Raw genomic sequence first — 23,450 nt, forward strand, 5'->3', positions numbered from 1 at the left:
GTTGACTGGCTTCGAATACCTATCGCGTGATCATCGCCTGATGCTTGTGGTACAGTTTTGATCCAAAGAAAAGGAAGAAGAAAAACAGAAATGCCATGTGAAAAGTGCAATACTTTCAACAAAAGCTGCAAGTAAACCGTATTTTAATTCCCGTTGATGTATCGATGAATGTCAAGCTACCAAAATTGAATATCGCAAATATCAAATCTTCCCATAAGTAATATCGTTTTCTTGTTTGTTTTGAAAAAATAGTATCGGGGACCAAGACGCAAGAAACGTGGAAATTGTTTTTTACTCTTCTTTTAATTTATATAGAAAATAATAATTGCACGATAGTTTCTACGTTTAATCTTTTGGAAGAAAAACGCACAAATATTCAAATATCGTTTCCTGTGTAGATAGAAAATAGTGTAAAAATTAATTGATAAATATAGTTATACGGAAAAAGACTAATCAGAATTTACATCTTCTGAAGTAGTGTTCTCTTCATCGATTAAATACGCAAAAGAATCTAACAAACATCCTTTAAGTAATGTCCAAATAGGCAATATCGAAAATAACATTGATAGTTAACGATAACGATGGAAAAAATGCTAAATCCGTTGAATCGATTTTTTATTTTCTTCTAACGATGAAAATCACAATATTGAAACTACTGAAACGATTTTTATAAACTGATTAAATCCTTCGGGAATAAATACTCTGCACAGTGGGGAAAATTCAATCAGAATCGATACAATAGTTTCAGAGATTAGCCCCGGAACTGGCATGCAGAATATCAAGAATGAAATACGAAATCATAAAAAAAGAAAAATAAAATATACGTACAGGACAATCTTTAAATATTTTTGCGTTTTCGTACCAAATTACATAATATTAATATTAATTTTATACGTAAAATTTATTTCTATTCTCACTATTTGAGCAAACTTTTATATAATTTCACTCTTTTTAAAATTTCAATTTTTTAAGATTTTATGTCATTTTTTAGATCTTTTAAAGACTGAAATTAATCTGAATTACACAGTTCAAACTAATTGCATAATATTACTGTCTGTATAAATCCAAAGAAAGTCTCGTAAGTTCATTGACAGCTGAAGTAAACGACCGAAATGGGGTGAAATATTTTTCGGTTCTCTATTTGTCCCATCAAAGTCGCTGCGTAACGTTTCATGTGGTTCCCTCGACAGGATTATTAAACGAATTTCACAGTAGAATCACGAAATTGCTGTTTCGCTGTCCATAGAGTAGTAAATACGACACAGTCATACGCATTTGTTTGAGCCACGAAAGCATTAACGCGGAATAATTTCAATATTTCGCACTATCCATTAGTATGAAAATACGTTTAGGTCATTCTACATCGAATCGATTACTGTTCGCGGTCGATGTCAGAGATTTTATTGAAATTGAAACACGACACACTACACGTAAACGTGGGAGGGATTCGAATCATCGTTTTACTGGTTTCGTATTTATTTCAAAAACACAGAACAAATTTAAACGAAAACTGGTAGCACGTATGAATGTTTCTCTCCATATTATTCACCCCATTAAGTTATTTCTTTTATTTCTATTGAGAATGATTGGAAAATTCTAGAATAAATTTTCAGCGTGATAATTATAGAACTATAAATTAAAAATAACCTTATTTTGTAAAACTTCAAAAAATACTTTCATATTTTAATAAGAATGTGTCTATAATTTTTACACTGCAGAATCGATCTTTTATACTAATCGAAAATTTAAAAAGAGGTAAGTCATTTGTAGGGTTAACAGTTTCGTAAATAAAAATTTCCAAAAATAAATATTAATTAGAAAAAATTGTAAAGTTCAACGTACGGTATTTTTCGTGTAAAGTTTTTTTTCCTTAAAATATCACAATTTTCCTAATTTTGAAGCTTTTTCATTCATTTATATTCTAGACAAGAACTACCACGTAATCTTTAAAGTGATATAACTCTTGAATTGTTAGGTTTAGAGCATAAGTACCTCCATACTTTTTTGTAGAGCATAAAAAACTACTTTATAAACAATATTATAAAGTTCCATTCGGAAAAAGGATATAGTTGTATTGTTTAGGAACAGTGATGCATAAAAGCAAATAACTGCAACCGTTTCAGATTTATAGTTTTTCCCAATTGTGTCATCACTGTTCAGTCAGCAAGAAATACTAGTTTCGAACTAAAAAAATATCGATAATTGTTCAACGCTTTACCTGCTACGTCACCTATATGGGTGACAAGATTTCTCACTGTGGAACTAAAACAATTAATTCTTGTTTTGAAACGTTAAAGGAAATAAGTTTAAATAAAATTCATAAATTCTAGCTTACACAAATAAATACTAGACTTTCAAGTTACGTAGTTTACTAAATCGTCTAAAATGAAAGTGTCGGTCTGGTAAAAGATTTTACAATTTTGGTCTGGCGATCAACGTGTTAAAAATAAGATTTTATGGTGCAAGTGTACGTTGGAAAATGACATTACTTATGGGTCGAGGTGATCGTAGTAATCGTGGCTGAAAGAAAGCGAGCAAACGAGGATAAGGGCGATTGTGGCGAGCGGCCGGCCAATCAACCGTCGGACGGTCATTAAACGCTTCGTGAAACGCGAAATAGCGAGAGGCCGTGTACGTAGCATAATCAGATCAGAACCGGAAAAAAAGGTACATATCGTTCATTCGCAAGCTGTCTAATATCGATGACCACACCGAGGCGCACGCACTTTGTAGGCACTTTAAGGTACATAGCAGAAAGAAAAGAAAGGAACGTAGCGACAGTGAGAAAGACGTACGATAACACGAATAAATCAAATAGATAATAGTAGAGAGATATAAATATATATACATATAGCTCTCATACTTGTCACTAGGTAAAACCACCATGCACACATGAGAATATATATGTTGATATACGTATATATATATTTATATCGATATTCATATGTATAACAGGTGTCCTCTAATAAAACGGTAAAGTAATACACGTTCGATGCCTCAAGCCACATGAGAAAGGGCCAACAAGACATCCCTCGTAGACGTGCCAACAAACACCCATCGCCATTACCAATACAACGTCAGAAAACGCTGCCCATAAACGCTCATAAACAGAGTTTGTAGTATGTACGAAAAACTGCTGCGAGACTCGATCGTCTATGTGATGCATTTACGCGACGAACCATATGCCGTGAGAAAAGTAAAAGCGCATAAACAAGAAAAGACAGGAGGTAAACGGAAGACATAGTCACCTAGTACACTTCGTGTTCGAAGGGCAGTGATACATAATATACAAGCTTCAGCTCCTGTGGGAAGCTCGGAAGCGGACAAAAAGCTCTTTCCAATATTTATAAATGTCAATGAGACCTCCGCGAAAAAATTTTCTATTTCAAGGCTCTCTGGTTACACTTTAACGACCGTAACGATCAACGGATCGACAAACCGGCTACGTCTCGTTGACACTTAACGTTTCGTTCGAATATTCGTCTCTCCGCAATATATCCATCGATAATCCAACGACTCCAATCCGCTTTGGCGTTCATGCAAACGTTAGGCTGATGAGGTGATTATCCGATACGGTTGTTCCGCGTCCGTGAACACGAAACGCGCGTCTTATCCACGATACGATCCGCCTGGATCCGCGCGAACCGCGATTCCTGGAACGTGCACCCTCCGACTACGAGAACCGACGATGCGACAAGAACCGCGCTAATTCTCTGTCCAAACGGGAGAATGGGAAACGACTTACCTGAATATAAAGATGAAAAGTACTAAAAGGGAAAAGAATACGGCAACGTTATCCATCGTGCGTAGCATCACGAACAGCTGACGCCTCAGGTTCGGCAAGAAACGGACGAGCTTCAGGATCCTCAGTAACCGGAAGGTCCTCAGTACGCTCAGCCCGGAACTTCCGCTTCTCTCCTCGACAAAGGCTTGGCAAATTTCCACGACGCTGGGAGAAATCGGAAACAACCGTACTAGTTAGTTTCTTTCTATTTTTCAACAATTTTTTTTAACGCAGACAGATGTACGATCAAAATAGAGCGTACACGTTAGCAGCGAAATAGGATGTTTATACACTTTGTAATTTCTCGATATTTCTGTTTAGAATTTTTATTATACTTCTAATGCAGATTTATATATTTTAATAATAGCTTGCCAATTGTTTTCACTAATTTTAAGAAACGTACAAAACGTACAAGTGTCTTCGTTGTCAGTTATATTTAAAAAGTACTATCCACAGTAATCTGAAATATTTTCGTATTTATGCGTAATAAATGACAAACATTGACATCGATTAGGGCACGTATAAATGAAAAATATTTTGAAACTTCTCGATAACGAAAGTCGTAGAATTTTTTAAATCTGTGACGCGATTTCGTCATGCAGCGTTATCGAATGAAAGGAAATAATTTTATTAATATACCTGAGCACCACGACAACCCCGTCGAAGACATTGAATCCGTTGCTGATATAACCGAACGGACCCTCCGCTATTATCTTGAGTAACATTTCCACAGCGAAAACGGCCGAAAACACAATATTGCTTATTTCAACCACTATGGTTAATTGCTCGGGCTGTTGACCAACGAACAGAAAAAGAATAACACACTCGACACGTGTATTTGAAACAATGAAACGGTCGATCTACTCCTAACAATAGTAAGCAAGATGTAATATATAAAGCGTTCCAGTAACTCTTAACGCATTAATTAATATCCAAAGATATAGTAGTTAAAGAAACATTTGTCCACTGTTGTATTTCTATTTTTTCTCTTCACGATGTGCTTCATTTTTATCTATATTTATTATTTATTAATGGCAACTGTTGAGAAGAATACAACGAGTATAATAAAAGATCATTTTAATTTCGATTTTCTCGAAAACGAAGCCTCGTACAAAAAAATGTTATTTCTCCTTTTCGAGTCATTGTTGAATGCATAAAAACATCTTTTTTTCAACAAATTTTTTCTAAAACTGCTACAGACATCGGAAATAATCATGATGCTAATAGTTATCGGAACACTGTGCATAGAATACAGTAGAACGTCGATTATCAGAATAGAAAATGAAGCATGCGAGTACAACATTACGAAAAAGAATGGTGTGGAATTGGTAGAGAAGTTTTAAAGACAGTTTGTAGTCTAACACAGTATAATGTTGGAAAGTCGACGATTGTCGAAATTAAAAATTGTGAATCGAAACTATTAGAATTTAGAAACAAAAAATTAAAAAAGGAAATTTCCCTTTAAAATAACACTTTGCTAAATTCAATTTTATTTCCCCCGGATCGATTATTTGAAAAATCGATCATTGGAGCAGTCACGCTGTTTGGATAATCGACGTGCTACTGGTTCTCGTACGCGTGAACTTAAATACTGACCTGATTGTGATATTCTATGCCCATGCTCAAAGTATTGATCAAAATTGCCACTAAAATACCCTGTTGAAAGTATTTGTGTTCGACCAGCTTCTTGATCGACCGTCTTATGCAGCGTACCACGCTAATACAACGATATCCGCAAGATCTTAGAAACCTTTTCGCGCGCGACGAGTTTGCCCACTTGTCTCCCTCGTCTGGCCATTGATCAGTGCCGCCCTGCAGTTCGCAGCAACAGGAACAATTATCAATATCCGTCGCTAACCATTGTGTACGATCCTCCAGAGTAATATGTCGATCCCTTATGCCTAAAATGAACGATTACAAGCGCATGTGTTTTCAAAATTGCAACGTTTTATTCACCTGCGATTAAATTCTGCGCGAGGATATGAATATTTAGACCCGGAAAATATTTAGATTAAAATAAATTTTGAACGACTCATGTTTTGTTTCAACCATAATCAATAATTGGATACCCTTATTTCGTAATTCGTTTAATTTTTATTTTTATTGCTGAAATATTCGTGATATTACTTTCGATTTTCGAAAGAGAATTTGATTCGAAGATAAATATAAAATTGAAGTCTTGGGTTGTGTAGTAAGTTCGTTCGCGTTTCTTTATAAGAATATTAAATAATACCAATTTTATACACTGTAATGGTGATTTACTATCGATGAAAAGAAATTTGTTTTTTAGGAAATTTTCCCATTTATTTTTACCAAATATTGTTTATTGCACTGTGTTACTTCTATTTACCAAGTAGTTTATTTTTCTAATATTGATGGACTAGTAACGCCCAATTACAAAATCGATAGAGAGGTATGATATAAACAGTGTGTAATAATATGCCAACTATACATTCCCAAGCAAGCTTATTTTCAATTTATAGTAAATCACCATTATAGTGGACGAATACAAGTGGGAACAACTGTGTATGCCATTTTGTTTTATGATTTCAACCATATTTTGATTGAAAATAATTTAAATTTACGATAGAATTCGTCGCTTTATTTATTAAAAAATCCCGATACGTTTTCCATAGTAAAACTCAATTTCCAATAAGTAAAACTCAAATGTCTAGCGAATACAATGATCGTTTCGATTTTCTTTTAATTTATGCAGTTGTGAAGAGTGTATTCTGCTGTAATCGTTCGGTTATTGCAATAAAAGTGTATAATATTGACAAAATTATTACACAACCTAATAATCATAATCTATGGAGAGCAGAAATTAACAAGTTTTTTGATTTGCAAAGCTAAAAGAGGGAAAGTAACTTGTACCTTTCGTGAGCGAATTCAGAAACGAATCCAACGCCAGCTGACCTGTTGGCAGTGCAGCACTCAGGGCACCGCTTAGCGCCAGTAATTCCTGACAGGTCATAGCTTCGCTTCCACCCAGCTCCGCCTGCATCTGCGGTGACACGTGTGTATGACAAGTTGCGAATCCAACGGACGTTTGCGGTGAGAGGCGTTTTAATACAGTCAAAATCAACTGGCCATTCAAGGCCAGCGAGGAATTATTCCTATTATAATGCACGACAAAGTTCAGCAAATTTGATACCCAAGGAACGAACGAAAAATTTTAGTTTACGTTTCGTTCGTAAGTTCATTTGTAAATTAAAATATAAATTAAAAAGAATTTTTTAAAACCATATCCATGACGAGAATCCAGTATGATTTAAGCAAATAATAAAACTCATTATCTAACTATTTAAACTGACAGTAAATAGACTTTCGCAAAGAACGAACGAAAAATCATAGTTCGCGTTTCGTTCGTAAATGTATTTATAAATTAAAGTATAAATTAAAAAGAATTTTTTAAAGCCATATCCATGACGAGAATCCAGTATGATTTAAGTAAATAATAAAACTCACTGTTCAACTATATAACTGACAATAAATGGACGTTTACAAAGAACGAAAGAAAAATCCTAGTTCACGTTTCGTTCGAAAATTCATTTGTAAATTAAAATATGAATAAAAAAGAATTTTTTAAAGCGATATCCACGACGAGAATCCAGTATGATTTAAGTAAATAATAAAACTCACTGTTCAACTATATAACTGACAATAAATGGACGTTTACAAAGAACGAAAGAAAAATCCTAGTTCGCGTTTCGTTCGAAAATTCATTTATAATTTAAAATATAAATTAAAAAGAATTTTTTAAATCGATATTCAGAACGAAAATCCAGTATGATTTAAGCAAATAATAAAACTTATTGTCTAACTATTTAACCCCTTACCCCCTAGACTGACTCCTGACAGGTTCTTAATGTCAAGTTTAAGAATTATGAGGCTACTCATTTGTCATCAAGTCTTATATATTAAAATCAATACATTTTTATTTCGTTCCTTGTACGAACAAATTTAAATCAAATTTAATAGTATATGTTTGACAAATTATTTGGAATTAAATCGTACGTCATAGAGAAAAAATCTTAGTTCGCGTTTCGTTCGTAAACACATTTGTAAATTAAAATATAAATTAAAAAGAATTTCTTAAAGCCATATCCAAGACGAGAATTTACGAGATTTAAGTATAATAATAAAACTCATTATCTAACTATATAAACTGACTGTAAATAGACGTTCGCGCGTAACGTTCGCATAAACGAGCCGAAACCGAGGCTAGAGCAGTGCAGTTAGTCGGGGATGGTCGCGTTTTCATTCCAGGAATCGACCTTTTGTATTTCGGGCTGAAACCTAACCGTGCTCGAATCATCCGACGCGAAAAGCGAGAACGAGATACGCAAAGAGTGAGTGCATCGGCGAACGCGTCTGGTATTACATATGCTCGGTCGACGAATTTAAAACGGTCCCGCGTGACAGCCACTAAAGGCTGATTCGCACTACGGATAACATCAACGTCAAGTCGGACACGATAAATATTCTTCTGTAAATACTGAGACTATCCGCCTCTGTTTCGACACGACTGGGTCATTACGCGTCGAATGGATTACATTTTACACTGGAAGTCGGACGTTTCGATGAAATTGAAATACAGGGTTTATAAGAGCAATAAGAGCGACAGAACCGTTCGGGCGTCATGGCCGCCATATTTGTGACTCGCTTATTCGGGCCACGCGAGTGCTTTACGAGAATATTTGAGGATTAATTTCCACCCCTGAAAGCAAATTTCAGCAGCAAACAAATTTACGTGCTACGTTTCTACGTATGTCCTATAGGTCCATTAAAGTTTCAAAAGTTTTTAAGCTTCTAGGTTGGGGATCATCCCTTATTAGTCGAGCACATCCATGAATAACTGAGAATAATCTCTAAACCGATTAGAGAGAAAGAAAATAAAGTTATCATTTTATTCGTCTATTTTTTTTAATTATTTTTATAATTCTAACTTTTTCTAATTCTGTTTATTATTATAAAACAAATGTACAAACTGAATATAATTTTATTCATCTGAAGACTGCATCCTTTTTTTAAATGGAACCTCATACATTTTAGCGAACCATTCGATGCAATTTTTTTAATCTATAAAAAAAAATTATCAAAACCTAATAGTTTGATAGTTATAATACTTAAAATTTGCTAAATTATTTCCGTGTATCTTTGTTAATTTTCTTTGTAACATTCTCGTGTACCGTTACGCATAAGAATGTAAACACGAGTTTACGTCTAATATCGATCAGTGCAAGATTAACTTTATCGTTGATAACTCCGGTGCCTTTGACGATCACCCCTTTGACGACAGCTTAATAATTGACCTTCTGTTCTCGACTCGTGGCAGTAAAAGTTAAAACCGTCAGGTCCACCCACGTTAAATTCTTTTTTCATCGCTAAATATCATTTGTCGCCAATTCCTTTCGGCCGGAGATGTTTTTCTTTTGCAGAAATGCTAGTACACTTTAATGCCGGTCTGCTAAGCGCAGATGTTTTCTGCAATTTTGTTCGTTTTATATGTTTACATTGTCGTAAAACTCGTATATTTTTCGCGTACGTCGCAATGTATTTTCTGCAATTTGTCTAACGATCGTCTTTGAAGTCGATGTCAACCTTAAAATTACATGTTTTCGACGTATTTTTAAAGCAAAATCACGATCAAGACTCAGTTTTTATAGTATAATTATCAAATTAATTATTGCGTTCTTAAAAAAAGAAAAACTGTGTACTAATAATGTTCTATAATATTCAACATACGTCTTTTATCAATGTCAATGGTAGCAAAGGAAATATTTAACGGCCCACAAAACGGTAATACCTTCATTCAAAAAGAAATTATAATTTATGGCAGCTTTTATTAGATCTGACTAATGCCTCTTACCGTGTAATTTACCTGAACCCACGGTGAACCGTGGTGTTTGCCTTAATTACATCATTTCATAGCGTCTGTCGGTTGAGACAGCTTAATCGGACGGAAGGAGATCGCAGAATAAGGGCACAATATTTTCAAATTTGTTCATGGGAACAAATTGACTTGACTTTGATTGAACTGACTTGAATTGAACTTGACTCAGGGAATCAAATTGACAAAACAAATAATCATTCTCGATAACATATTTCTATATCATGAAAATTCCTAATCAATTAAAGTTTAATAATCATTGCGTTTTTTCTATTACAGAAATAAAATTACAGAAATTTGTTCATGAGAACAAATTGACTTGACTTTGATTGAATTGACTTGAATTGAACTTGACTAGGGAATCAAATTGACAAAACAAATAATCATTCTCGATACCATATTTCTATATCATGAAATAACCTAAAGTCGATTAAAGTTTAATAATCATTGCGTTTTTTCTATTACAGAAAGGATCGATATTATTAAAAAAGTAATGTTTTATAGTCATTCGATTCGCATTGGGACTGATTTATACTTCTCATTTCGGACGATATTTAAAGTACGGTTCCCTTGTCGAACAGACAAGCGAATTCGAGTGGCCCAAAAGAGAGATTCATAGCCAAAGAAGCAGCCAGTTGATTTTGTTCCAATTGCACTACTCGACAAGTTTGAAAAGTTCTATGTGGAAGTGGCCTCAGCGGGATGGGGTGAGTGCTAGGTGTGAAAAGATCGAGTTTTCAACCTTTCCCGTGAAAGATTTCACGTCGCACTGCATAATATTAAATTTCGAACTTTTTATTCGTTAAAATCAGGGACCAAAAATATTCTGGAAATCTGTACGAAGGCCAAAAGTTTCTTGTTACTTGAACTCGGGATAATAATCATAAAGTTTGCAATAAATTGTTTTAAACTTTTTAAACTTTTGCATCACACAATAGACGTTATTTAAAGGAGAAATATTTTTCTGGTTGCAAACAAACTGTTTGCTTCACGTTGTTATTATTATTGTATAATTTACTCGAATAAAATATGCTTTTATTCCCAACATTTTATAACTATTAGATCAGAACTAATTAAAAATTTCAATTGTACAACTGTTATCAACAAAATATAAAATACCTCGTATAATACTGTATTTTCAATGGTTATAACGTTTATGTGTGAGTAATTATAATCGATCTGTGTAAAGAAAATGTTCAATACAAGGAACAAATGCAAATAAAACAAATGATATCGTCGAAAGGCGGCTCAGCTTGGAGGATTCAATTTTTCCTTCTAAGAATTTATTGTATCTTGTGGTTGGGAAAGGGGTATAGTTTGTCCCAGTTTCTAGAGTCACCCTGTATTGTCGCGAAAGAACTAAAGGGAAACCTGAGTCAATGTAGTCGCTGGATAAGAGAAAAGGAGCCGGAACACAGTTCTGCCGTTGAGGGAATTCTTTCAAACTTGTCGATAGCGATCGGGTCGATACCAAATCCATACTTACTAATGTCAGTCAGCAGATTATATCTGTTTTTATACATCTATGAAGATATCGACGTCTGTTTGAAACTTTACGAAAATATCGATATCTATTTGATACTTCTATAAAAATTTAAATATCCGTTTTACCCATTTCGAAATGTTCAAGATCCATTGTAAAGATATTTAATTTTGCATGAACTTTCTATCGTAAACGAATTTAAATACAGTTTTTCCCAACACATAGGATTTCAGTTAAATAATGGAAAAAATTTATTTTTAATTAAATATTATGTATTCATAGCAGAGCTGAGCAAATTTTATTCGCGAGTAACGAATAAAAATGTTAGATTCACTTGTAAATCTACTTTTATCCACTATCCACTCGTCTAAATATAGTTTTAAAAATTCGTTAATAAATCCTATTTATAAATGAAATGTACACAGAAGTTGGTACACGAATCGATCGAAAATTTCTATTTTTTATACGTGAATAAAATTTGCCCCTCTCTGTTTCATAGAAGCATCGAATAAAGAACGACTCACGAAGCATCGTTATTGAAAATTGATACCAAGTACTTAAAATTTTTATACATATCAATAGTTTCTACGTGGCGATCGAATGTTATTGATAATGTCGGTGTCGATTTGATCGCTGTAGGTTTATAGTTAACAGTAGAAAGTACCTGTATGTGATCAGCCAGTGGACTCGACCAGACATTACCGTCACCGGTCTGTGTCGTTTTCTCGCTCGAACACACGTTACGCTCACCAGGCGACACCATCGAAGTAGTTTGCAACGCGTTTCCAACATTGTTGCTACCATGAAGCAACACCACATCACTGAACATCACGCTACTTCTTCTGCGATAGTGTGTGCAAGGCGGACTGAGCAGGGCATTGTTTGTCTGAAAATTTAACATGAAAGGCTTGGGAAGTCAAGGAGTCAAGATATTGAAAATATTAGATAGATACGTCTCTTAACAAGACAAATACAAGAGACAATTTAAAATAATAACTTTCTTATTTTTGCTGCTGCTTCTTTTTCTCGTAAGGCAATTTTCCCCGAGTTTTGAAGATCATAGCCATTTTTGTGCACGTTAATATGTACTTTTTATAATGCAATATTTTTTTTTAACTTGAAAGGAGAGAATCTTCAGTTTCCACTGTCTTAGAACAGTTTAACAATGCGTATTAAAAATAGTCAAACTTTACATGTGTGCAATTTCGAAATTACTAATATTTTCTCCATAATTGAGCCACTGTTAGGAGTGGCCAGGCCTCTTCTTTAAAATGGTTTCTGGTTTATGACGATCCGACTTTCCGTTTTCGAGATATCGTAATTTATGTAAAAGTCGAGATCCAAGAATTTACTACGCACTGTTTACTATTTACGCGCGAAAGGTCATTCACCTCGCGCCAATGAAACGTAAACAAAGCTTCGAACCCTTATATCTCCATAACTAGCCACCGCGTCGACTTGAAACTAAAATCCTCATATCTCCGGAACTAATTATGCTTTCGACTTGATTGAACGCTCATTTTGAAGGGCATTTCATCCTCTATCCAGTGAATATATCAACTATTATAATCTATGCTATCTTCTACGTTTATTTTGACATTTACTTTGATACTATATACCCAAAGAAGTTTCAACAATTCCTATTGATTATATGACTGGTGTGCGATGAAACGCGATTATAAATTGTTTATTTAATAGAAAATGAATTTAAATTCCTATCCAGAATGTTTGCGTAATTACCAGCTAGCATTTCTTCGTAAATCTTTCGCGAAAGAGAGAAAGAACAGGTCATTTGACCGGTCTTGGTAGAAATAGATACACATAAAGTGTCTGTAAATTTAGTGCTAATTCGATTGGAAATATCGAATAATGACAGAAGCTATACTTTTGATAAATAGATTTCTCAGAGTTGGTCGTTCAGCTGACTGTAATTAGGTCTTCTATCGTATATAGTTTCAAGGCTTCGAAAGTAACTACATAATTATTAATATTTATGTTGTAGCTGTACCTGTATGCTCGCCTCAGTCGCGTTGGAAAGGATGTTGTCGCTTCCATTACAAGACACGGAGGAAGTTCGATGAAGTGCCAGACGATGGCACACGTTGGTTGACACGTCTGCTTCGGAAACTTCAGGACTCGCGCGTGGCGCAATGGCCAAGTTTCCATTGCTACCGCCGTTATTGGCAATGGCGGTGCCGAGAATTCCACCCTGAGACGATGGACTGGTCGCTGTAAAATCTGGAAACGATCCACCACCGCTACCGATCCCTTGCTGTTGTTCCGCGTACTCGATGGCTGCCAAAAGCCGGGGACATCTTCCGTGATGAAGTCTCCTGTCTAGTAAGCGATCGTCAAATTTAGAGAAGTTGTCCCAAAGCTCTTCTAAGTTGCTATTTCAGCACAGGAATTTGCTATAATGTCCTGAAGAAGAGGCCTTCAACGTGGACTGAAATTCGCAGTAACTGTGCTTATTATCAAAAGAGCAATTTATAGTTATTTCCTCTTTTTCTTGTTACTTTAATCTTTATCGAGTTAAATAACTATCATCGATTTCTTTTCCCCCAACTTTAGAACAGTGAGAAATATCGAAACAAAAATTTATAATGATTCTTAAACTGAACATCGCTTCAAGGGTTATTATATTATTGACTTATTGAATAATTTAACAAGGTAAATGTTTTTAAGAGTACCTTTCTAGAGCTAATACGCTGGGGTCTTTAAATTGTCTTTGTCTTTCACGCTTCGCTGGCTCTAAAGAAATGTTCAACCTACGAATCACTGGGGCTTATTTTAGGAATCATTAATGTGGTTTCTTTTGTATCTAGAAAACTACAGAGAAATCTATGGTTTTCAAGTAGTAAGAAAAATGATACATCCTATACAGGGTATTCGACTACTACTGGGAAAAATTTTAATGGGAGATTCTAGAGGCCAAAATAAGACGAAAACCAAGAATGGCACTTTCTTGATTGAGGTTTCGTTAAAAAGTTATTCAAAAATTAAATTAAAAAATTTCATATCGTTCTGGAAAAATTATTTTTGGTTGCAGGGGTCAATTATAAGTATTTTTGGTAAATAGACATACCCCCAAAATCCTACGCATTTTCGAGAAAAAAATTCCTTACCGAAAATCTAATTTTAGGCCAGAAATCGTTCCTCGAAATTTCATGCGAATCTTTAAAACACCATAACTCCTGAACGGATTGAACGATTTTAATTTTCAAAAACGCAAACAACGCGTATTTAGATGAAGAATATGTAGAAATTGCAAAAATATTCGAAAAATTGATCCTTGACTCCGTAAACTGAGGAAAACTCAATAAAAATGGTCCAATTTTCAAACAGCCATAACGCCTACAATTGTGAATATATTTCAATGAAACTTTTTTCTGAAGTAGAGCTCATGGGTACCTACAAAAAAGTATTAGACAACTTTTCTGTAGGGCGTCAAATAAAATTACTAAAAATGAAAAACGAATTTTTAAGAAAAATCGACAGGTAGGTGCTGAAATTTTTCGACGAAAAAAAAAAATTTCAAATCGTTCTAAAAAAAATATTTTTCGCTGTAGGGGTCAATTACAATCATTTTTGGTGAAGAGTCATATCTCCGAAATCCTACACACTTTCGAGAAAAAAATTCACCTGTGTTCGCAGATTGGCGTTCTACAGACGGAACTTTAAACATTATCAACTTTTTAACGAAGCCTCAATCAACAAATTAGTATTCTTGATTTTCGTCTTATTTTGGCCTCTAGAATCTCCCATTAAAATTTTTTCCAGAGGTAGCCAATCACCCTGTATAAGGGTCATTCAAGTTTATTAAGATGTGCTATATGGATGTGTTATAGGACTGTCTGGCTGAAATCGTGATTCCAGAATACCGTATTATAAGTGGATCTATTACGCAAGGTCAGTAATTTAGACGTAATTTCGAGCAACACTTATTTCAGAATACTCAGTACACAAACGAAAATACAATACCGCAGAGCAATCCTATTTGGAGAGTATGAAACACTTACCTCCAGGTAATCTATTTGAACCAGAGCCGGCTGCGCTTCCTCGGAACGGATGTCCGTGCTGTTGCTGTTCCTTAAGTAAATTCTGCTCGCGTTTCTGCTGCTTTTTGTATAAATATAGTCGGTACCTCTTCATTAGTCTCCTCTTTCCTCTTCGCCACAGGTGTGCGATATATCTGAGAACACGTGGCAAGAGTGTATGGAAACGAAGCGATGAAAGACAATTTTAAACGTCGGTGCCCAATTATAAAGTCGATGCTAAGCGGGCTCCTCTTCGTTATTGAATTTAACTTTATTATGTTACGTGCACGTATAACGACTTCGTTTGAACGAATCGTTGACCCGTGCATTAAAAGAGAATATTCCGTGGAATTCTATCCGATAACTCTAACGATGTTGTGATCGTGTGTTCGTGTTATTATCGTCTAGCAAAACTGGAAGCAGAACTTTTATTATCATCTTTTTTTTGAAGGAAATGCAGTTTCGGTGGTTTCTATCGATCGTATAAAAACGGAACAAATTCAACGACAGGCGACGCGATAATGGAAACCGGGATATGACGATAATAGAATCATCGAGGATACGTATACAGAGTATCTAAGTCTCGCTTGTTTTTCTATAATGCAAAAATTATTAAATAATCGATCGTTTCAAATGGGCCATTATCGTGACAGGTAGTTTAATTTCTGTAACAAAATCAGTCACGAAACAACGTTACGAGGATCTGGTGACGTTAAAGTTGCCTGAAACATTTTTACTAACTGAAAAATTACAATTGTCACATTTATATCCGCACATCTGAGAGATAAGATTCAAAAATGAAAATATGTGTATCTCGCGGTAGGTGGTGCATTGCCAGGAGGGCGCAAAAATAAGCCAAAGAAAATCAATATCTTACTAAAATTATGCCGTTCCATTGACGGGGAATTGTACATTTTTAGATATCTTCCCTTTTATCTTCTCACTTTTGTCTGCTATGTTTAGCTCCAAACGCCGATACGTTATTTAACACGGACTGAAATTTTCCATTCAGAGCGTAATCCATTCACCTTGCCCACAAATGTATTTACAACTAATTTTCACGCTAACATTAAACAAATTACGTCGTTTCACATTCTACTTCGTGTATGTAATTTCTGCAAGGAACACACGAGAGAATGACGCTAATCGATCGTTTGAATCCGTCTATTCAGTCAGGTATAAATGCGTGATGCTTGTTTTTCTAATATGGCAACGAGGAATGGATATTAACGAAAAACAGCTTACGTTAAAAGCGATTTAAGTCTTTGAGAACGACATTAATGCAATTTAATAATTCCAAATGAGTTCGCTAATGAAAGAAATTCGGTAAATTTAATAGCAGCAACTCCGTGCAATTAATCAAGCGTTTTCTAAATATTCGCGCTTTTATGACGACCACAAAAAATAACGCAATACATTCGAAACACTTTTTTAAAGTAAAGACATTAGAAGTAATTTTGTTTATACACCGAATACTATTGCAATGCATAAAAAAATACATATTTCAATTACTATTTTAAATAATAGATGCTTTGCAATTCAAATAAAAGAGAATAAAATATTTTTATTTTTGTGATCTAAAGTTTAAAATAAAACAGTTTGTCTTTGTGGTATAAATATAACTGAAAATAAATTTTCGAACGGTGTCAGTACACGCTATAAATAAGAGTAAGAAAATACATAAAGATAAACCAGAAAGTGTTTCATTAATAAATAATAACAGGAAACATACAGTTTATTGGCAAGCGTGGCCGACATTTTTAAACGAAAAACTAAGGAAATTTATTATCTCCATCTTTTTGTTGAAACTTTCAAACGTGTTGACTGCCAAGCCGATTTCATGGAACTTTTCCTGGGCACCGCTCCAAGGTGTCTTCATAATTTATACTTTTAACCCAATGCTTTCATTTTGACCAATTTGGCCAAAAATGTCTGCAGAGACCACAATTTTTGACACCAATTATAAACAAGCTATCGCTAAAATCTCTAACAAATGTTTACAGTGAGCGTAGAAAGCATTCGTACAGCGATCAATTTCAACAAAAACATTATAGAACCTCGTTTATTATAAAAAAGTATCAATAACAAAAATATATTCTTAGAAATCCTTAAAACAAATGTCATCAAACTGCTGTGAAAAAGATATCGAACTGTTCTTGAAACTGTTTTTCACCAAAAAAGATAAGAATCGAAATGTAGTCGAACAAAATGGACGATACATGATCGATCGGTTTTTGTATTTCATGAAAAATCCGTCTTCCGTTTAATGCAATACAATTATGGTGTATTTATTCGTACCAAAGAAATTAAAACGATGAATACTTGAAGAAATGTATAATGCGATGGGAATAAAAATCCAGTCGAGTAAATATTTTTTTAAACACAATATCTAAAAATAGAAAAAGTTTATTCAATTTTAAAATGATAAAGCGACTTATATCGGGAACAGTAACCGTGCAAGCAGGTTTGAGAAATGATGGAGATAACCGCGTGACAGTTTGAAGGACAGTACTCACTTAACAATTTCTGCGTAGCATGTGGTTGGTTCCGAAGTGTTCGTCGACGATGCAAGGGTTGACGTGGAATGAAAACGAGCACGTTCCAAACGCATTCGTTCCATTTCCCGTTTTTTCGTTTCTGAGAATTGAGTTGCTATCACGACTAAGCACAGATTTATCATGAAGAAAGAGCCGATCTGTAAATCAAACATATCTCCTTTTTATTAACGTATCTTGTATTAAAAGATCGTTTCTCTCTGAAAATTTTATAAATCGTAAACGAATAATTTTCATTTATTTTTGACGTTAATTTTAATTTTGCTCCGTTGCTTCTAATAATACTATGTTATTATCAACTATTAATAAACGTTAGTTTCCTTAGAGTATTTATTATCCAAATAAACTTAAATTCTGATATATTAATAACAAATACTATAATAGCACGCGAATAGGAATCGTGGAATCCAGTTATATGGCGCGTTATTTGTTTTAAGGAAAGTTTAAAAGTGGTTTATGCGGAAACAGATGTTCCCCGGTAAATTGAAGCCTCCGGGCAACAATGCTAGAGAGCTTTTTGCTTGAATACTACTTTGGCAAATTAGTTTGGTAAAAAATATCCGTTTTAAACAGTTAGACCACCTTTTGTTTAAAAATCTCGAATTTTTATTGATTTATTTTTAAATGGCATAAAGACACAAAGGATCCTGTCGAATCGACGGGTTACGTAAATCGAATGTTAACGTAGAACAAATAATGAAAGATCGATCGTTTGTTATGTAAGTTGTAAACGTACCACAATTAATAGAACGAAGTATATCCAATCCCAAAAGGAATGGGCATCCTGCACGTAATACATTATGTCTGTCCATCCTTCGAGACTGATTACCTATAGTAATAATATCGTTTTACTGATTTTATCAAAAGATTGATGAAATTGAAAATAATTCGAATCGTCTGTCGACAAAAAGGACTTTGCGATAAATCGAGCAATCTGACTATAATCAACTCTCAGCCAGCGGACTGAAAAATTCATTTTATAGTAATATTAAAATCTTCTCTTAAAATATTCCCTTAAAAATTTTATTGCCATTCCATCAATTTTTCAACGATAAAGCGTTTTTTAATCGATCGATGTCGAACGCTGTTCCAAAGTCCGCTGTCCAAGGATTAAATAATCGAATAAAAAAAAAAGATTATTCTGCTACGCCGATAGCAGCGTCTGATAAATATTTTAAAAGCTGGATACGTATCTAGAGATATTCGGTAAGTCTGTAGTTTCGTTTTCTGAATGCGACAAAAGTAGGACACTCACAAGAAATATTGCGACCCAAGCAAGACCGATATTATCGAACGATATTGTTCCTTGGAATGGATTGTTACCCTGACCCTTGCACTCCGTATAATAGTAATTCCAATTAACGCAGGTGTCGTTGGTGATAAACGTTGCATTATTGTTCGGCAACGCAGTGTTGTTGCAAATCACGTTCCCTAAAAGCGAGAATACTTGAATAGCTACTGCAATGTAGTCACTCTACTTAGATAGAAGTAGAATATCGATTATCGGAACGTCGATTAACCGAAACGTTGGAGAGTCTGATTATCGGGGAAACAGCAAAGTGTGTCCTTCTGGCCTACTCGTAAAATATTTTAATTAAAAAAAAAGGAGTCAATTTCCTCTTAACGTATGTGCAGTACTCGTATTAATACGATATCGTAACTGCGTTCGATAACAAATGTACGACCTTTTTATTCGCATCCGCCATTGGATTATACGAAAACACGTTTATTGGAAACGTTTTATATGCTGGTATTGTTTCCGATAATCGACGTTCGACTATGCACGTTGACATGATCTGGATTTACGCTGTTAATAATTGTCCCCCAGGATAATGTTACAGCTCTGGTACCGATCAAGATGATTGCTCAAAGGAGAAGGTGTCTGGTTGGTGCCAGAGACGACGCATTTCTCCCCAGAGGGCAAGAATTAATGAGAAACGACGAAACACAGCTACTGCGCCTACGCAGAACTACTTCGCTTGCTCCGCCAATCCCCACTTTCGGCGAGAAACTCTAAACTAGAGTGGGGAACCAATCAGAACCGCATTCCTTTCGCTAGTCAACTTCTCGCGGACGCACAGTACTTGCGTCTCATCGTTTCGCTCTTAATAAGGGAAACTACTAGTTTTTGCGGAAGACTTCGACTTCTAGTATTACACACGCATACGAACTTATATTTTATTAAATAGCTGAGTGACGTTTCTTTGAATTGAATTGATTTTTCAGGTAAACTTTTAGATATTTTATTCGAGAGAAACGCGTTAAAGGGTTTTTATTATTTTCATGGGGTAACGAAATATGAACAGAGAATTTGAATATAGTAGAATACATCTTTAATCTAACAAGAAAACCGTGTTGACAGGAAGGGACCTCCAGCGTTCGTTTTGGTACAAATACTAATTTCTAAGTGGTCGAATAATTTAGCATCGATGAAAAACGAATACAGGAAAGAGCCCAGTAGCATCGCGACGCAGTTTCTTCGAACGTATCGAGCACGTTCAGGTATTCGCATAAAATAAGACCAAATTGACGCGACGATGAATACGTCGAAGGAAAATCAAACGCGCCGAAGTGACTGTCAAACCAGATCGAGTATAACGATACTGGTGATTCAACGGTCGTACAATGGTCCCTCGTAGATATTTATATTGCACACGGGAGAAAAATAGATCGAAGATAGGCGAAATGTTGCCGGGACAGACTGTAACGAAAATCGGTTCGATACGCTCTAGGTGGACTTTAATTGAATAACTGCAAAATGTGTCACGGGTGGCAATCAAAGCATCGTCGCCTCGAGAGAATGAGTTGGTCTTAGAGTCTCTATCGAAGCGATATGAATTGTAGTCCTTGAACGGTAGATCGATATTGGAAACAGTGTCATTAAGTCAGGTTTCAACGAAAATAATTACGTCATAACACGCGGAAAAGATGAAGGGAGCCGCGAATCGAGTAGCTTCGTCCTCGGGCCGCCGATATTTTGGAAACGTACCAAACCGTGGCCAAATTGGTTTCCTTTCCACGGGGTGTTTCGAGAATACGACGGTTTCGAACAATTTTTTTCGAATCCTTTCGAAACGTCTCGTCGCTCAAGAATATCGTTAAGAACATCGAAGTTGTACTCACCCAACTTGAGGGGCGGCAAGTTGCTACAAGAGTGCATTCCGTTGTCGTCGGGACGCGAGCAAATGTAGTCCTGACCTTGATATTCGAAGTACTTCTCGAGATCGCTGGAAAATCAATGGGACACGATTAAAATATATTTAAATACGACCGTACGCGATCGCTGTTTCATCCTCCGAATCAAGTTTCTTACAATTAAAAAGTTGCGTATGTATGTTTTATGCATGGATGCACCCGTCACATGCTTCGTTTATGCGTACACCGTGTATATGCAGCGTGTCTGACGATATATTACATCTAGAGACTATATATATATACATATATATATGTATATATCTATACAGGTAGTTTCAGAATGGAAGAACAAGCAGAAATGCGAAAATTTCTCGCGCTGAGAGAAATCGAAAAGTTTGCGTTCCGATGATTCGATTACGAGATATAAACTCACTCTTGGCTGTCTAACGAAGCTCGTGGACCTTTTCTATGTAAATGTATCTCAAAATAATTCAATAGAAAACTTGCATCGTTTGACAAGACGAAAATAAGCTTCATAGACTTTATCACTTTCGATCCTAGATAATTTTTAGTTTTAAGATCGACGAGGTTATCCTTGTCCGCGTATCTCAAAATAATGCAATAGAAAACTTGCATCGTTTGACAAGACGAAAATAAGCTTCAAAGACTTTTTCATTTTCGATCCTAGATAATTTTTAGTTTTAAGATCGACGAGGTTATCCTTATCCGCGTATCTCAAAATAATGCAATAGAAAACTTGCATCGTTTAACAAGACGAAAATAAGTTTCAAAGACTTCTTCACTTTCGATTCCAGATAATTTTTAGTTTTAAGATCGACGAGTTTATCCTTGTCTGCGTATCTCAAAATAATGCAATAGAAAACTTGCATCGTTTGACAAGACGAAAATAAGCTTCAAAGACTTTTTCACTTTGGATTCCAGATAATTTTTAGTTTTAAGATCGACGAGTTTATCTTTGTCTGCGTCTTGGATAGAATCTGTGTTAGACGGGAATGGATTAAATTTTAACGTCGTGGAAATAAAAATAATTGTTAAAAAAATTCTTAAACGCAACCACGGGTTAATACATCAAAGGCCGAGCGTTTCATACGCGTTTCTCGCCGGCAGCGATATTTGCAAGAGCTTCGATTCGACAGAAGCTAACTGTTTTTAAATCAACATTTCATAAACGTTCAAACATTAGTTTTACTCGTTAAACAAACATATCAATATTGGTTTTATTAAATCATCACGGCTCGTCGATATCTACGTAAACATCAAAGGCAGTATCTTCGTATGTTTCTTTATTCGCAGAGACTTTCAATACAGACTATTTCTGAATTTATGGAAGTCGAAGTTTCTGATTAATTGGTTTGAATTTAATTTCGCACGACCAGCTTGGGACAACTTTCTACATTATTAAACTCCAAACTAGAATAGGGATTTAAACACCAATCAGATTCACATTCCTTTGTCTAGCCAACTTTTCAGTACGATCTCTCTCACACACACACACATACAAGAAACATGTGTCCATGACATTCTTACATATTATATCTCGAAAACAAACTATCAGAAAGCAATACGTTAAAGAACTTTTCTATTTCTCTTTGCACGAGAGATTTACATGCTTTAACTCGTCCCATCGTTTCGAAATATCCTGTATATATTTGGCTACGTGTGCTTGAAATTTTAAGGGGCGCTTCTATATGCCAAAATAGGACGAAGATAAAGACAGAAGTTCGAGTAAGGCTATCTATTTACTTTTCAGAAGAATAAAGATAAGAGTTTGAGAAAATTCTTTTTAACTATTAAAATATGTACCCATCAAAAGTTTGGGAGCAGTTGAGTATTGCAAAATCGCGTTACAGATATTTTATTCACAATTAAAATTTTATATACTGTAACAGTTTATATTGTACACATACTACACATGAAAATAACTAAGTTAAAAGTAATAAAAAGACTCGAAGACTTTAATCTATATTTATCGAATCGTTGCCCCATTAAAATGACCAACTTTTTTCGAATAACTTGCAAATCTTAAACATTTTTTAATTTCTTAAAATATTCTGTATTTAACTTTGTTTATTTTCAATCTAATAACAAAGGAATATCGTGTTTTATTGTAAAAAGTATAATTGTTTCCAAACTTTTCGACTGTAGTGTATACATCTATTCTTAGCTCAAATAGATTTTGAATAATACCTATTTGTAATTCTAGAAACAAGTAATATAAATTCATCCTCTGTCTTTTCAATTCTTAATGGTCATCTTATTTTAGCATCTAAAATCACCCTTTAAAGGTTTCAACACCTGCAACAGAACACCCTGTATATACAGGGTGTTCGGCCACCCCTGGGAAAAATTTTAATGGGGGATTCTAGAGGCCAAAATAAGACGAAAATCAAGAATACCAATTTGTTGATGGAGGCTCCGTTAAAAAGTTATTAACAGTCAAATTCAAATATTTCAAATCGTTATGGAAAAATTATTTTTGGTTGCAGCGGTCAATTATAAGCATTTTTGGTGAATAGACATATCCTTGAAAACCTACCCACTT

At 34.8% G+C, this 23,450-nt stretch overlaps 1 protein-coding gene across 4 annotated transcripts in view; it reads right to left on the reverse strand.

Moving 5' to 3' along the window:
- The window catches only part of Ca-alpha1t (Ca[2+]-channel protein alpha[[1]] subunit T), a 118,533-nt gene that overhangs the window by 37,547 nt on the left and 57,536 nt on the right, over positions 1 to 23,450 (reverse strand). For all 4 annotated transcript variants that reach the window (XM_076773044.1, XM_076773045.1, XM_076773042.1 and 1 more), the window contains 11 exons: positions 20,876 to 20,979; positions 19,008 to 19,183; positions 18,489 to 18,581; positions 17,714 to 17,892; positions 15,180 to 15,352; positions 13,169 to 13,497; positions 11,825 to 12,046; positions 6,659 to 6,788; positions 5,381 to 5,685; positions 4,424 to 4,575; positions 3,746 to 3,949 (listed from right to left, as the gene is read on the reverse strand). In XM_076773044.1, the coding sequence (XP_076629159.1) occupies positions 3,746 to 3,949; positions 4,424 to 4,575; positions 5,381 to 5,685; positions 6,659 to 6,788; positions 11,825 to 12,046; positions 13,169 to 13,497; positions 15,180 to 15,352; positions 17,714 to 17,892; positions 18,489 to 18,581; positions 19,008 to 19,183; positions 20,876 to 20,979 (2,067 nt within the window). The remainder of the gene's footprint in view (positions 1 to 3,745; positions 3,950 to 4,423; positions 4,576 to 5,380; positions 5,686 to 6,658; positions 6,789 to 11,824; positions 12,047 to 13,168; positions 13,498 to 15,179; positions 15,353 to 17,713; positions 17,893 to 18,488; positions 18,582 to 19,007; positions 19,184 to 20,875; positions 20,980 to 23,450) is intronic.

Source organism: Colletes latitarsis, chromosome 9, assembly GCF_051014445.1.
Source record: "Colletes latitarsis isolate SP2378_abdomen chromosome 9, iyColLati1, whole genome shotgun sequence".
NCBI classification, from domain to species: Eukaryota; Metazoa; Arthropoda; class Insecta; order Hymenoptera; family Colletidae; genus Colletes; species Colletes latitarsis.